A 12,103-nucleotide genomic window follows, 5' to 3' on the forward strand; every position below is an offset into this window, starting at 1 on the left:
TGTCTGTCAGCAGACCGACTTTGCCGACTCACCCTCCGGAGAGATGGCATACGGGACTTGACCCCAGAACTGCGTTGTTGCACCCCACTGGTTGCAGGAGCCTGAGATCTCAAAGCCCGGGAATGTAACATCATTCTCGGACGAGGTGTTTGCCAGTGGTAAAAGAGGTGTAGACTGCATCTGCCGCACCCCCCCCCCTGGAGTCGGCTGCTCCATCAACTCCTACTCCTCCACATGATGGCCTGACGTGGAGCGTTGATCCCAGGGATTTGGTGCCTGCGGCTGGTCATCTTGAAGTGGAAAGCAACAGACGAGTGGTTAGCAGCAGGGGAGGTGGCAGGGTGACATGAGGAAGGTCACATAGCACACGCCCATTTGAAGGACTGCCGCTACTCCATTATATCTAGTCCAGAGATACTGTATCACAATGCCCCAACCCTAGTCCACAGACACTGCATCACAGTGCCCCAACCCAGCCCAGGCAGTGTGCAGGATTTACCCTCTGGACACAAGCGGAAGTCAGCGCCACCACTGACAGTTGCCCGACCTGTGACACCGATGAGGCCTGCCACTCGTTCCTCCAGGTCCGTAAGTGGCAGGGTCTGAGGCGGCCCGCCACCTGTCCGCACCAGTTGTGGGACTTCTTTGCCTGCAAAGATTAAAATGGGAATGCTTACCAGAGGGCCCATCTGTTCTTGTGGCACACACAGATAGCCACCAAAGCACTTATACCATACTGTCTGAATGGAATATATTCCTCTATTTAATGACCTTGGAAGTTGTAAATGGTTCATCAGGAGGGCATCGAGGTGTAGAAACATCCTATGAAATCTCAGAAAGCAATCTTAATAATGTGTAAAGATCATTCATGGCAAATAGGGTGCTAAATTAAGCCTACCTATGTCATGCATTTTAGGAGGCAACCCACAGAGTACCGAGAGACAGCAACAACATGAGAACAAATAATGTGCCAGATTTATAATTGAAGTAATAAAGGAGTGCATGAATAAAAATTGTACTCATTCCAACGACCCTCGAAAAATCATTGAACTTTTCCCGGCACTGTGTGGCAGTGCTTATCACATTATCTGAGGCAGAGATCTACTCAGTGATCTCCCTCCAGATTCTGTTAAAAATGGCTGGCAGTGGTGTAGTTCCTGCCATCTCCCCGCCACAGCCCCCACAAGAGCTTCGTTAGCCTCCTGTGTAAATCGTCTCACACGCTGCTTGTTGTCCTCCTCCTCGATCATCAAAATTGAATAATAAAATGGCTGATTCAGCCCCAGGTGTACTGTGCATGCGTGCAGCTGTGCCCTACATTAGCATTTGTGATCGGACAGCAGACCAGAAGCACGGGGAAAAAAAATATGTGCATGCGCAGAACGGCCAATTTTTTTAAATGTTCGGAACTTTCGGCTCCGTCGTCGGAGTTAGCGCTAATGCCCCTCATGAACTTTCATTTGGTGAAAGTTGTGCACTCTGGCACTAACGCTAACCTGCCACTAAAATTTTGATTTTGCTGCGATTTGCACCTGGAAACGGGCAAAATCGCAAAACGTCAAAAATCCAGCCCTTGATGTTTCAAAAAGATAGGCAGATTGGAAAAGGAAGGGAATAGTCCTGATAATAAAGGATGATACAAGAATAGTGGTGAGAACGGATCTTGGTTCAGAAAATCAGGAAGTAGAATCAGTATGGGTGATAAGAAATAACAAGGAGCAGAAAACACTGGTGGGAGTAGTTTATAGGCCCCCTAACAGTAGCTATACCGATGGACAGAGTATTAATCAGCAAATAATAAGAGTTTGTAACAAAGGTAATGTAAAATTGTGGGAGACTTTAATCTTCATATAGGCTCTTGAATGACCTGTGACAGTAGAGAGATGATTTAGATATGTCCTATCATGAATGGGTACAGATACCATTATTAGTCTCCATTTGAGTGACTGCTGTATGCCATGTGGCTGTATCAGATGTAATTCTGTCACCAGGTTGCTGAGATGTCCCCCTCTTTCCCACCTCCTGTTAAGGTGGCCAATGATGAAGGGCTACCTCCATGTTCTCTCCCTCTTTGTAGGCTCTCTTTTCCTGCAAAGAGGGAAATAAGATGTTGAGTGAGAGTGATGGAAGGAATGTAAGGAATGGATAGGTTACATCTTTAGAGGTTGACTATGATGGAGTGGGGTGGAAATGCCATGTGACCTCCTGGTGTGTTGTTAGTTGGTATGATTGCATCAGGATGAGGGTGAGTATAAGGGTTGGTTAGTCAGATGGCAATGTGATAATGTTGATAGAGAGAGATGGATGGATGTGCAAGGTATGATGGTGTGAGTAATGATGTCCAGGAGTAGGCTTGGGAAGGCAGAGTGATGGGGATGTGATGAGAGGCACAGCAGGATGAAGTCGAGTGTGGCTTTGCACTCTCCTTTCCTGATCGAATTAGATCACTGAAACGTTTGCGACACTGCACCCAGGTCCTCCTGACAACATTCCTGATGTTGACCTTCTCTGCTATTTGGAGCTAGCCTCCTTTGGTCTGCTGAGGAGGATTTTTCCGCCCATCGGAAGGGAAGAGGACCTCCCTGCATGCTCTTACTCCCTCCACAAACCAATGGAGGGAGTCATCTGAGAACCTGGGTGCAGCCGTCTGTCTCTGTGCAGTCATCTTTACCACTCTTTAGAACACTCCAATGGTGCGGTGCAGTGCAGTGCCTGCACCATCCTAGATGAACCTTCAAATGCAATGTGGCCATGGCTCCTTTAAATATCCCAGCTGAAGACGAGTCATCGGCAAACCTGCACCATTTAATAGGGCCGGGTAACATGCAGGGCTGCCTTAATAGGCACCATTAACGGAAAGTCGATCTCAGGAGCGGGATGGAATGAAGAACGGGGTCGCAACCCGCCACGGCGACTGCTCGCACCCGACCCACCCAGGTACAGAAAATTGCAGCCAGTTAGCATGCAGATACAGCAAGCAATTAGGAAGGCAAATTGCCTTTATTGCAAGGTGGTTGGAGTACAAGTCTTGTTACATTTGCACAGGGATTTGGTGAGATTACACCTAGAATACTGTGCACAGTTTTGGTCTCCTTATCTAAGGAAGGATGTAAACAGAAAATATTGTAAATTTCAGCAGGTCAGGCAGCATCTGTGGAGAGAAAGTAGAATTAACCTTTCAGGTTGATGACCCTTCGGCAGAACTATTTCCAGCATTTTGTTTTCATTCCAGATTCCAGCATCCGCAGTATTTTGCTTTTGTTGAGGAAGGATATATTTGTCTTAGAGGCAGTGCAACAAAGCTTCACTAGATTGATTCCTAGGATGAGAGGTTGAGTAGATTGGGCCTATACTCTGGAGTTTAGGAGAATGAGAGGTGATCGCATTCAAACATATAAGATTCTGAGGGGGATTGACAGGGTAGATGCTGAGTTTGTTTTTCCTGGCTGGAGAGTCGAAAACTAGGGGACATTGTCTCAGGATAAGGGCCGGCCAGTTAAGACTGAGATGAGGAGGAATTTCTTCACTCAAAAGGTTGTGAATCTTTGGAATTCTCTCCCCCAAAGGGCTGTGGATGCTGAATCGTTGAGTATATTCAAGGCTGAGTTAGGTTTTTGGACTCTAAGGGAATTAAGGGATATGGAGATCAGGCGGGAAAGTGGAGTTGAAGTCGAAGATCAGCCATGATCTTATTGAATGGCGGAGCAGGCTCAAGGGCCCATATGACCTTCTCCTGCTCCCAATTCTTATGCTCTCCCTCATGGACATTCTTTATATGCGCACCTATGTTATGAGTTTTTACCATGAAGGGAATCACAGCTGAGCACGGGTTTGTTCTTGCTTGATGTACGTTTGCACTTTCTGCAGGAACACTGACCAATTCTTCCTCTTCCCAGCTAGGCCAACTGTGGCAACCCAATCGATGTCCAGCTGTGATCAAGAATCAAACTTCAAATCATCTGATCTGTACAGGTTATTGCTTCACCAGACAGTGCCTTCACCTACTAGATCATCTGAAGAGCTCAAATCTCTTCACTGTTTGTTTGAGTTCATGGACTTATTGTTATGCTACATACAATTCCAGGCCACTTATTTGTTTTTTCAAATAAAATGTTTAATTACAGTTGAAGTCCTGTATGAAATCTTGCCATTGTTTGATTCAGGTTTAAACCCCTTATTCAAAATCAATAATAATTATTTCCACCATCACAACATTGGCCGCCTCCGACCCTAGGTTAAGTCCGCTAAAACCATTATTTGCACTTTGTCACATCTAAACTTGGCCTCTCCAACACCCTCCTTGCTAGTCTTCCAACTTCCACCCTCCATAAGAACAGTGACTGCACCCTGTCCTGCATAAGGCCTCACTTTCCCATGCTGACCTACACTGACACCCTTATTTCCTAACAGATTGAACTTTTGATACATGACCTGATCTATATATCCCTTCAGAACCTCTTTCTACAGTTTTCTCCACCCTTATGATTCTTTGGCTCTGGCTTTCTTTCCCCCTCTCCTACCCTAACTTTGGTAGCAGAAACTTCAGTCATTTTGGTCGTGCTCTCCGAAATGCTCTCCCTATACCCTTCCCCTCGCTACATTCTTCCTGCCTTTAAAAGCCTTCTCATAATCCATCTCCAACAGAGCTATCACTTCTCCTAACTCTCCCAATAATTCTCATATTCGTGCCTTTTCTCCTCCATGAGGCACCTGAAAATATTTTTCTATATTAAAAAGGCACCATTTAAATGCAAGTAATTGTACCAGTTTTGTTTGGATATAGAACCATTACTCATATTTCTGTGTCATTTGCTTTTATGCAATCAAAGCATTCCTGATAAGCAAGTGCAATTTTGTTGAAAACTGGTTAAAATTATTTTTTGGGACTTTAAAAAAAAAAATTAAATAAACATGTTTTATCATAATTGTTCTCTAAGATTAACTTCTGTAAAACCACAACAAAGAATTGAAAATTACTGTATGAGAAAATCACAATCACAGAAAAGAGTAGAATTTATCTCTATTACATATTAAACGTTAATGAATGGGTTCACAACATTCCATTTCGAAGGGCACTGGAAACCTTTTTGGCAGCCTCTATGGCAAAATCCATTTTAAAAGTGTCAACATTTACCGGCAGAACCAGTTATTTTTCTAGGTGATGCTGCAAATGCAATTTACATTGTAAATTTGTCTCTGTGATTTTCTGAAAATCAGCATTTACTGTGATTTAAGTGAATTGTCCTGCAGTTTAAGACACGACTCACCTAGAGCCTTATACTTCCAGAATATACGTACATACATACATAATTACAACACAAAAATAATCACCCAACTCAAAATCACAGCTTGAAAAGATGTGAGAGTCTCTATCTAGATGTGCTGTTCTCAGCCCATGACTGCCGGATGTCAAAAGTGTTCAATTACTGTTAGAAATATACAATTAATGTAGCATTCAGCACCACTAAAATGTGTCTGAAAATCAATGCCTGATTATTGTCTGCATTGTTAATGTCTAAATATTTGCCAGTTAGTCTGTTCCAAATGATGGTTGTTTGTAATGTTTAGTTTTTTGAAATGAAATGTTTAAAAATATATATATGTAGTGCCATAGCCCAACCAGACTTACTGTGACATACATACATCTTTTATCCCCCACTAATTTTCTACAGCAGTATTTCTCTCCCGAAAGATATGGTTCTGTGGGTACTGGTTGTCTGTGCCAGTTCCTTGACCAAGTGATTATTATTCAAGTAACACCCTTGCCAGGGTGTTTACTGGGAGGTGGGGGGGCGGGGGGAGAGAAATCACAGCCAGCCTAATCATATCCTCACTGCCAGCAAAAGTTGCTGGATAGCAATTAGGTGGATCCTGGATGATTTTCTCACCCAAATCCCTGAAGTAGCGAGGACGACTGCAATGTCTCCAACACAGCCCTAGCTTAAATCAGCTAACTCACACTGACCAGGGATCAAACCTAGAACCTCCTAGTATTTATGGCTCAGAATAACTTGCTGATCCACCAGGGAGCTAAACATGGAATTTTTATTACTTTATTATAGTTTTCCTCACAATTATGGTCTATAATCAGTGCACTGGGGTGGGGAGAAGTGGATAAGTCAGATTTACATATTTTGACACATCAATGCAACATGAAAATCAGTATACTAATAAAGATATTTCTTGTATCCAAATAAGTACTTCATTTTTTTTTTAATGATCTTCCTCCACCCACCATCTCTTTTTTTTGTAACTATTTGAAGTTTTTTCTGCAGCTCGATTTGAATTTAAAGTTGACTTTTGCCACCTAGCTCTCTTTTCTGGTTCATTGTTAATTGTCTTCTTGTTCTGGTGATTTTTGGTTCGACTGGTGTATCTCTGTTCAACTGGAACTGATAAAAATCCTTCATGTTTTCTTTTTGGAACAAATTTAAGAGCTTCTTGCCAGCTACCAGTTTCTTTCACAGTTGACAAAATGTTGATCATTTGGTTCAATGTAAGGTTTTTTGCACCACTATCCCACTTCAAATAGTCATCCAAAGGAAGGCGTGCAGTTGCCAACTTCAAACGCTTTGCATTTGCATGGGACAATCCTGTCTGAATTGACTTATCAACAATCGATCCAATAATGTAGATTTTATCATGCTGAAAAGTGTTCAATACAGAAGGTGAATCTGCAGTTAAATACACAAGCTTGCCTTTGGGAAAAATGTCAACATATGACTTTTCTGTTTCAGTTATCAAGAGTCTATCCCAGGCATCCCCATAACGTTTCAAAAGCTCCTTATGATATGCTCCCTCTGGGCTAAGGTTACAGAAATGTAAGTGAAATGGATCCGAAGATCTTCTGTTCCACCCCTCACACTCCAGTAGCTGAGAGACAGTATTCTCCATTTCTCTACGGGTCATGTAGCTTTCATAGCTCATATCAAATACCAGTGGCTGACCAAACATCATAGACTGAGCTGCCTTCCAATTGTACATTATGTCGAAAGACCGTTGCCAGAATTGTAAGAGAAAAGTATTCTTTAATGTAACTCCTTCCTCATTTTCCCTTTCCTTCTCCAGATGCTTTGCTTCTTGCTTTAATTTTTGCTTTTCCTTCGTGGCTTTCTTTTTGCCTTCTTTGATTGCTAGGTACTTAAGATATTTTTTCTTTGCGGATTTGGAAGGTAGTTCTTGAACTATACTCAGCTGTTCATCGGTTATGTTCTCTGGCACGTTTTTCCCAGCTAGTTGCCACATTTGAACTAATTCCCTTGTGGTAGCAAGGATTGAGTCCCCAAGATCTTCAGAGAGGAGTGATTTGGGAGCCTCAGTTGCATTATCTCTCATGACTGTCTTCCAAATATCTAAATCTAGTTTATCAGGGCTGACTTTCTTTTCTTCATTCTTTAGACATGACGTCAAAATTAGTGTCCTGCGGTGTGGCATAAATTGGTACCTGGCCAAACCCACTTTATTCTTCACCTGAGTCTTTATTTGAAGAGTGGAATGCCTGCCAAAGAGATGGATAACACGGAGCCACATATTATATTCAAATAACAAATTCCTGAAATCCAAATAATCTCCAACAATGTTCAAAGAAATCCAAGGGTAATGTTTGATCCTGTAATTAAATAAAAGTATTAGGAGGATTATGAAAGATTTTCTAAGTTAAGTGTTATCAAAATTCTTGCTAAGTCTGTTTGAGCTGATACACAGAGCTCTCTATATCCTCAAAACCCTAGATGTATAAAACAACAGATTGTTAGCCTTTTGTTCCACAGGCATTGTGCAGTCAAAATGTTGGCACTCTATATTCATCTTGTGATTTCCCTCCTAACTGGTAGCATCTGAATCATGGCACAGCAGGAAACTATAGTTGCTTTAACTTTAAAAATGTATCCTTTTGATGCAGGGCTTCACATCAGTTGTTTTTATAGTTATAGCCAGTACCCATTATGCCAGTTGTGAAATCAGTTCGTCCAGGTGATTTCTGACAGTTGATTGGTTGAGAGTGCTTCTTAATGTAGTTAACAGCACATCTTGGTCACTCTAATGATAAATGAAGAACGTCAGTATCTCAGAGCAGCCACTCCTTTAGTAACTGAATAGCAAACTCAGTAATCTGAAATGTATCTTAGTACAATAAAATAAAAGGAAACATTTGGTTGTTGCAGCGATTCCTGAGGGATGCATGACAAATGGAGTTTGCCATTTTTAACATTTCCATTTTTGGCATGTGGGAACAGGGCTGATTCACAACTGAAAATCCAATACTAAAAGTTTGCCCCATGTTGATATATAGTCTCAAGTAAGTTTTGTTTGAGTTACCTTTGAAAAGACAGGGGGGAATCTATTACAAACCTTTCCTTGAGAGGTTTAATTGGGTGAAATAATCTGTACAAAAAAGAGAGTAAATTGTACATAGTCTGTGGAAGGAAATGATGATGGCCAAATTAGCTTTTCTGGTTTCATGCTTTCTTATGTAGATTATGTTATCCATTATTTTGATACTTAAAAAAATATATACCTTTTGGACTTCAAAAAAAGAATAAAACCATCAAAATGCAACCACTTTGCACAATCTACAGTTTGCAAGAATTTTGTCCATATTTTCCTTGCCAATATGACTTCTCAGCCCTTCCCTCCTGAAAACATTGATTTATTGCTGAGGTACAGTTCCATGGGCACTGGCTGTTCTCTGGTATCTCACCAGTATTCATGTGTGAGCCTTGACAGTGAGCATCAGCAACTGAGCCAAATCCTGTCTTCACCAAACATCCACTCATGCATACATCTAACAGGAATCTCCAATGATCAAGAGCATGAAATCCAGCTGATTTTCCTCTTCCGAACCATGGGACACTGAAGCCAGCTGTAGCACTCCTATTACGTCCTCAGCTAACTCAGCACAATCTAAGGATCCAACCTAGGTCCTTCCCGGACTGTATGGTTCTGCTACTCACTGCATAACTCACTGAACCAGTAGAGGAACCCACATTTATGTGTAATAAATCTGAACAGAATTATATAGAAATCTTTCGATATGCTGTATTCAAACACCTCATCCAGTAAGATCTAAATGTATATAGATGAACTAAATAGCTTTGTTGCAAGTTAAGGTTAAACTGAGCACAGGAATCATTTCTACCAAGTACACTTTTTTCACCTCTCCCAATTTTCTCCATTCCTATGTTGGAGAGACTAACTTATGCTGGAATATGGTTTAATGGGTGCTGGATGGTAACTCATCCAAATGGACATTCTTCACTGGAGATCAGGCAATAGATGTTGACAGGATATTCGAACTCCAGAAACATTGTCAAGAGTCCTGTCCTCGCCCAACAAAGGTGGCCTTTCCAATGGGCGTCACTGGATTGCAGTTAGCTTCAAGAACCCTGACACCAAGCTTATGGTCTACGGGGCAGTAGTGATACCCGCCCACCTATACGGCTCAGAGACGTGGACTATATACAGCAGACATCTCAAAGCGCTGGAGAAGTACCACGAGTGCTGCCTCCACAAGATCCTGCAAATCCACTGGGAGGATAGGTGCACCAACATCAGTGTTCTGGCTCAGGCCAACATCCCCAGCATCGAAGCACTGATCACATCGACCAGCTTCAGTGAGCGGGCCACATCGTCCGCATGCCCGACACGAGATTCCCTAAGCAAGTGCTCTACTTGGAACTCCTACACGGCAAGCAATCCCCAGGTGAGCAGAGGAAATGTTTCAAGGACGCCCTCAAAGCCTCCTTGATAAAGTGCAACATTCCCACCGGCACCTGGGAATCCCTGGCCCAAGACCGCTCAAAATGGAGGAAGAGCATCCGGGAGGGCGCTGGGCACCTCGAGTCTCGTTGCCGAGAGCATGCAGAAACCAAGCGCAGACAGCGGAAGGAGCGTGCGGCAAACCAGGCTCCCCGTCCACCCTTTCCTTCAACCACTGTCTGCCTCACCTGTTACAGAGACTGTAATTCCTGCATTGGACTGTTCAGTCACCTGAGAACTCACTTTTAGAGTGGAAGCAAGTCTTCCTCGATTTCCAGGGACTGCCTATGATGGTGGTAGTGCTTGATTTTAGTTCTCTCCCCACACAATGGGCAGTGAATCCAATTGCAGCACCTCAACTGCTGCCCAGCTGAGATTAGCGAATTCAGCAGAGACTGGCCAATGATCTAGTTTCTGCAGGGGGTGATGGAAAATTTTCCACATTCTTATCAAATTATTGATTGCTGCAAAATGCTCTACACTGGTTTGCCTTGCTGTGTGGCCATTTACATCTTAATCAAATAAATACAAAAAAATGAATTAATAAGCAGACCATTCAAAAATGGAGATTACATATTAGGAATAAAGAGCTCACCTGTCCGAGGAATGAATGCAGTCTCGGGGGCAGATTGTGATGTGGAAGGTGCGGATAAAACCTTTCCCGGATCTCGCTCACCTCGCCATGTGGAGGGAAGCTCACTGCGCATGTCCGCACCCTTCTTTCTACATCCCCTCTTCACATCCAGAATGATCACTGCGCACACCAAACCGGGCAGATTGTTTTTTTTTAAAAAAAGAAAAAAACATTTTTAGCACAGTTGCAAGTTTCCCGAAAGAATGAGTTGCCTGTAGAATCCTTTTCACGAGCAATCACTACAATAAAGGCACATTGCAGCGTCATGTGCCAGCTTCCATTTGACCTTCCAGTGTGCAATCCTTCTTCACCCGTTTAATATATATTTTGTGACCCCGTTTAATCATCAAATGTACGTTCGTTTAATACGGCAAGCTTTGAAGAAGGTTGTTAATTTAAAATGTGGAGTTTTCTTTATAGGAAGTTAGCCTGAAAGTGTGTTTCTGGGGAATGATCGTGGGGCAGCGCGAGGAGCGGAAGGTTTACATCCGGGTCGCCGTTGTCTTTCCCCGCCTTTGTTGCCGAGTGAACTTTAGTTTAACTCTTTATTTCAATTAGCCTTTCTTCGTAACGTTGAGAGAATGAGTTTCTTTCTGCCAAAGTTACAAACTAAGAAAGATGTTGACCACACTATAAAGACCGTGGCGGAGCGGGTGCTGGTTCTGCGTTTTGGCCGCGACCAGGACATGGTCTGTTTGCAACTGGATGAAATTGTAAGAACTGTAACTAATCATAACAAACCTGTTTCACATGTTTTTTTTTAAAAAAGTAATTAGTTTCATCATGTTTCACTGTCACCAGGGAAAATAAATTATATCAGCGTGGTTCAGTTGGTTAAGAATTCTCGAGTCTTGAATCATAAGGTGGTAAACATAAGAAATAGGAGCAGGAGTAGGCCAAACGGCCCCTCGAGCCTGCTCCGCCATTCAATAAGATCATGGCTGATTTGATCATAGACTCAGCTCCACTTCCCTGCCCGCTCCCCATAACCCATTATTCCCTTATCGCTCAAAAATCTCCATTTAAATTATTATTTGCTTTTCTATTATTTCTGCCCAAGTGGATAACCTCACATTTTCCCATATTATACTCCATCTGCTAATTTTATGCCCAGTCACTTAGCCTATCTATATCCTTTTGCATTTTTGTGTCCTCAGAATTTGCTTTCCCACCCATCTTTGTATCATTAGCAAACTTGACTACATTACATTCGGTCCCTTCATCCAAATCATTAATATAGATTGTAAATAGTTGAGGACCCAGCACCGATCCTGCGGCACCCCACTAGTTACTGTTTGTCAACCGGAAAATGACCCATTGATCCCAACTCTCTTCTGTTAGTTAGCCAATCCTCTATCCATGCTAATATATTACCCCCAATCCCATAAACTTTTATCTTGTGCAGTAACCATTTATGTGGCACCTTATCAAATGCCTTCTGGAAATCCAAATATACCACATCCACTGGTTCCCCCTTATCCACTCTGCTCATTACATCCTCAAAAAACTCCAGCAAATTTGTCAAACAGGATTTCCCTTTCGTAAAACCATGCTGACTCTGCTTGATTGATTTATGCTTTTCCAAATATCCCGCTACTGTTTCCTTAATAATGGACTCCAGCATTTTCCCAATGACAGATATTTTGCTAACTGGTCTATAATTTCCTACTTTTTTAGGTTTGCTTCCAGTCCCATAACCAGATGTTGTGAGTT

The 12,103-nt window shown here is 42.5% G+C and overlaps 2 protein-coding genes across 4 annotated transcripts in view; one reads left to right on the forward strand and one right to left on the reverse strand.

The window, feature by feature from the left end:
• Nucleotides 1-666: 666 nt before the first annotated feature.
• On the reverse strand, nucleotides 667-10,919 carry LOC139276143 (tRNA methyltransferase 10 homolog C-like). Of its 3 annotated transcripts, none has more exons than XM_070893668.1 (3): nucleotides 10,352-10,919; nucleotides 6,236-7,609; nucleotides 667-2,088 (listed from the first exon to the last, which is right to left on the reverse strand). In XM_070893668.1, exons 2-3 carry the CDS (start codon nucleotides 7,528-7,530, stop codon nucleotides 2,049-2,051), a joined length of 1,335 nt encoding a protein of 444 aa, XP_070749769.1. In that variant the 5' UTR covers nucleotides 7,531-7,609; nucleotides 10,352-10,919; the 3' UTR covers nucleotides 667-2,048. The 3 variants fall into 3 exon arrangements, with proteins under 3 accessions (XP_070749769.1, XP_070749771.1, XP_070749770.1); XM_070893670.1 differs by having other exon boundaries at nucleotides 6,236-7,498; nucleotides 10,352-10,918; XM_070893669.1 differs by lacking the exon at nucleotides 667-2,088 and having other exon boundaries at nucleotides 3,775-7,609; nucleotides 10,352-10,917.
• Nucleotides 10,864-12,103, forward strand: part of txnl4b (thioredoxin-like 4B) — a 10,368-nt gene continuing 9,128 nt past the window's right edge. Inside the window, exon 1 of the mRNA XM_070893671.1 lies at nucleotides 10,864-11,103. Coding sequence (XP_070749772.1) covers nucleotides 10,972-11,103 — 132 coding nt within the window. The 5' untranslated portion in view covers nucleotides 10,864-10,971. The remainder of the gene's footprint in view (nucleotides 11,104-12,103) is intronic.

This window comes from Pristiophorus japonicus, chromosome 11 (assembly GCF_044704955.1).
Source record: "Pristiophorus japonicus isolate sPriJap1 chromosome 11, sPriJap1.hap1, whole genome shotgun sequence".
In the NCBI taxonomy this organism is placed as follows: domain Eukaryota; kingdom Metazoa; phylum Chordata; class Chondrichthyes; family Pristiophoridae; genus Pristiophorus; species Pristiophorus japonicus.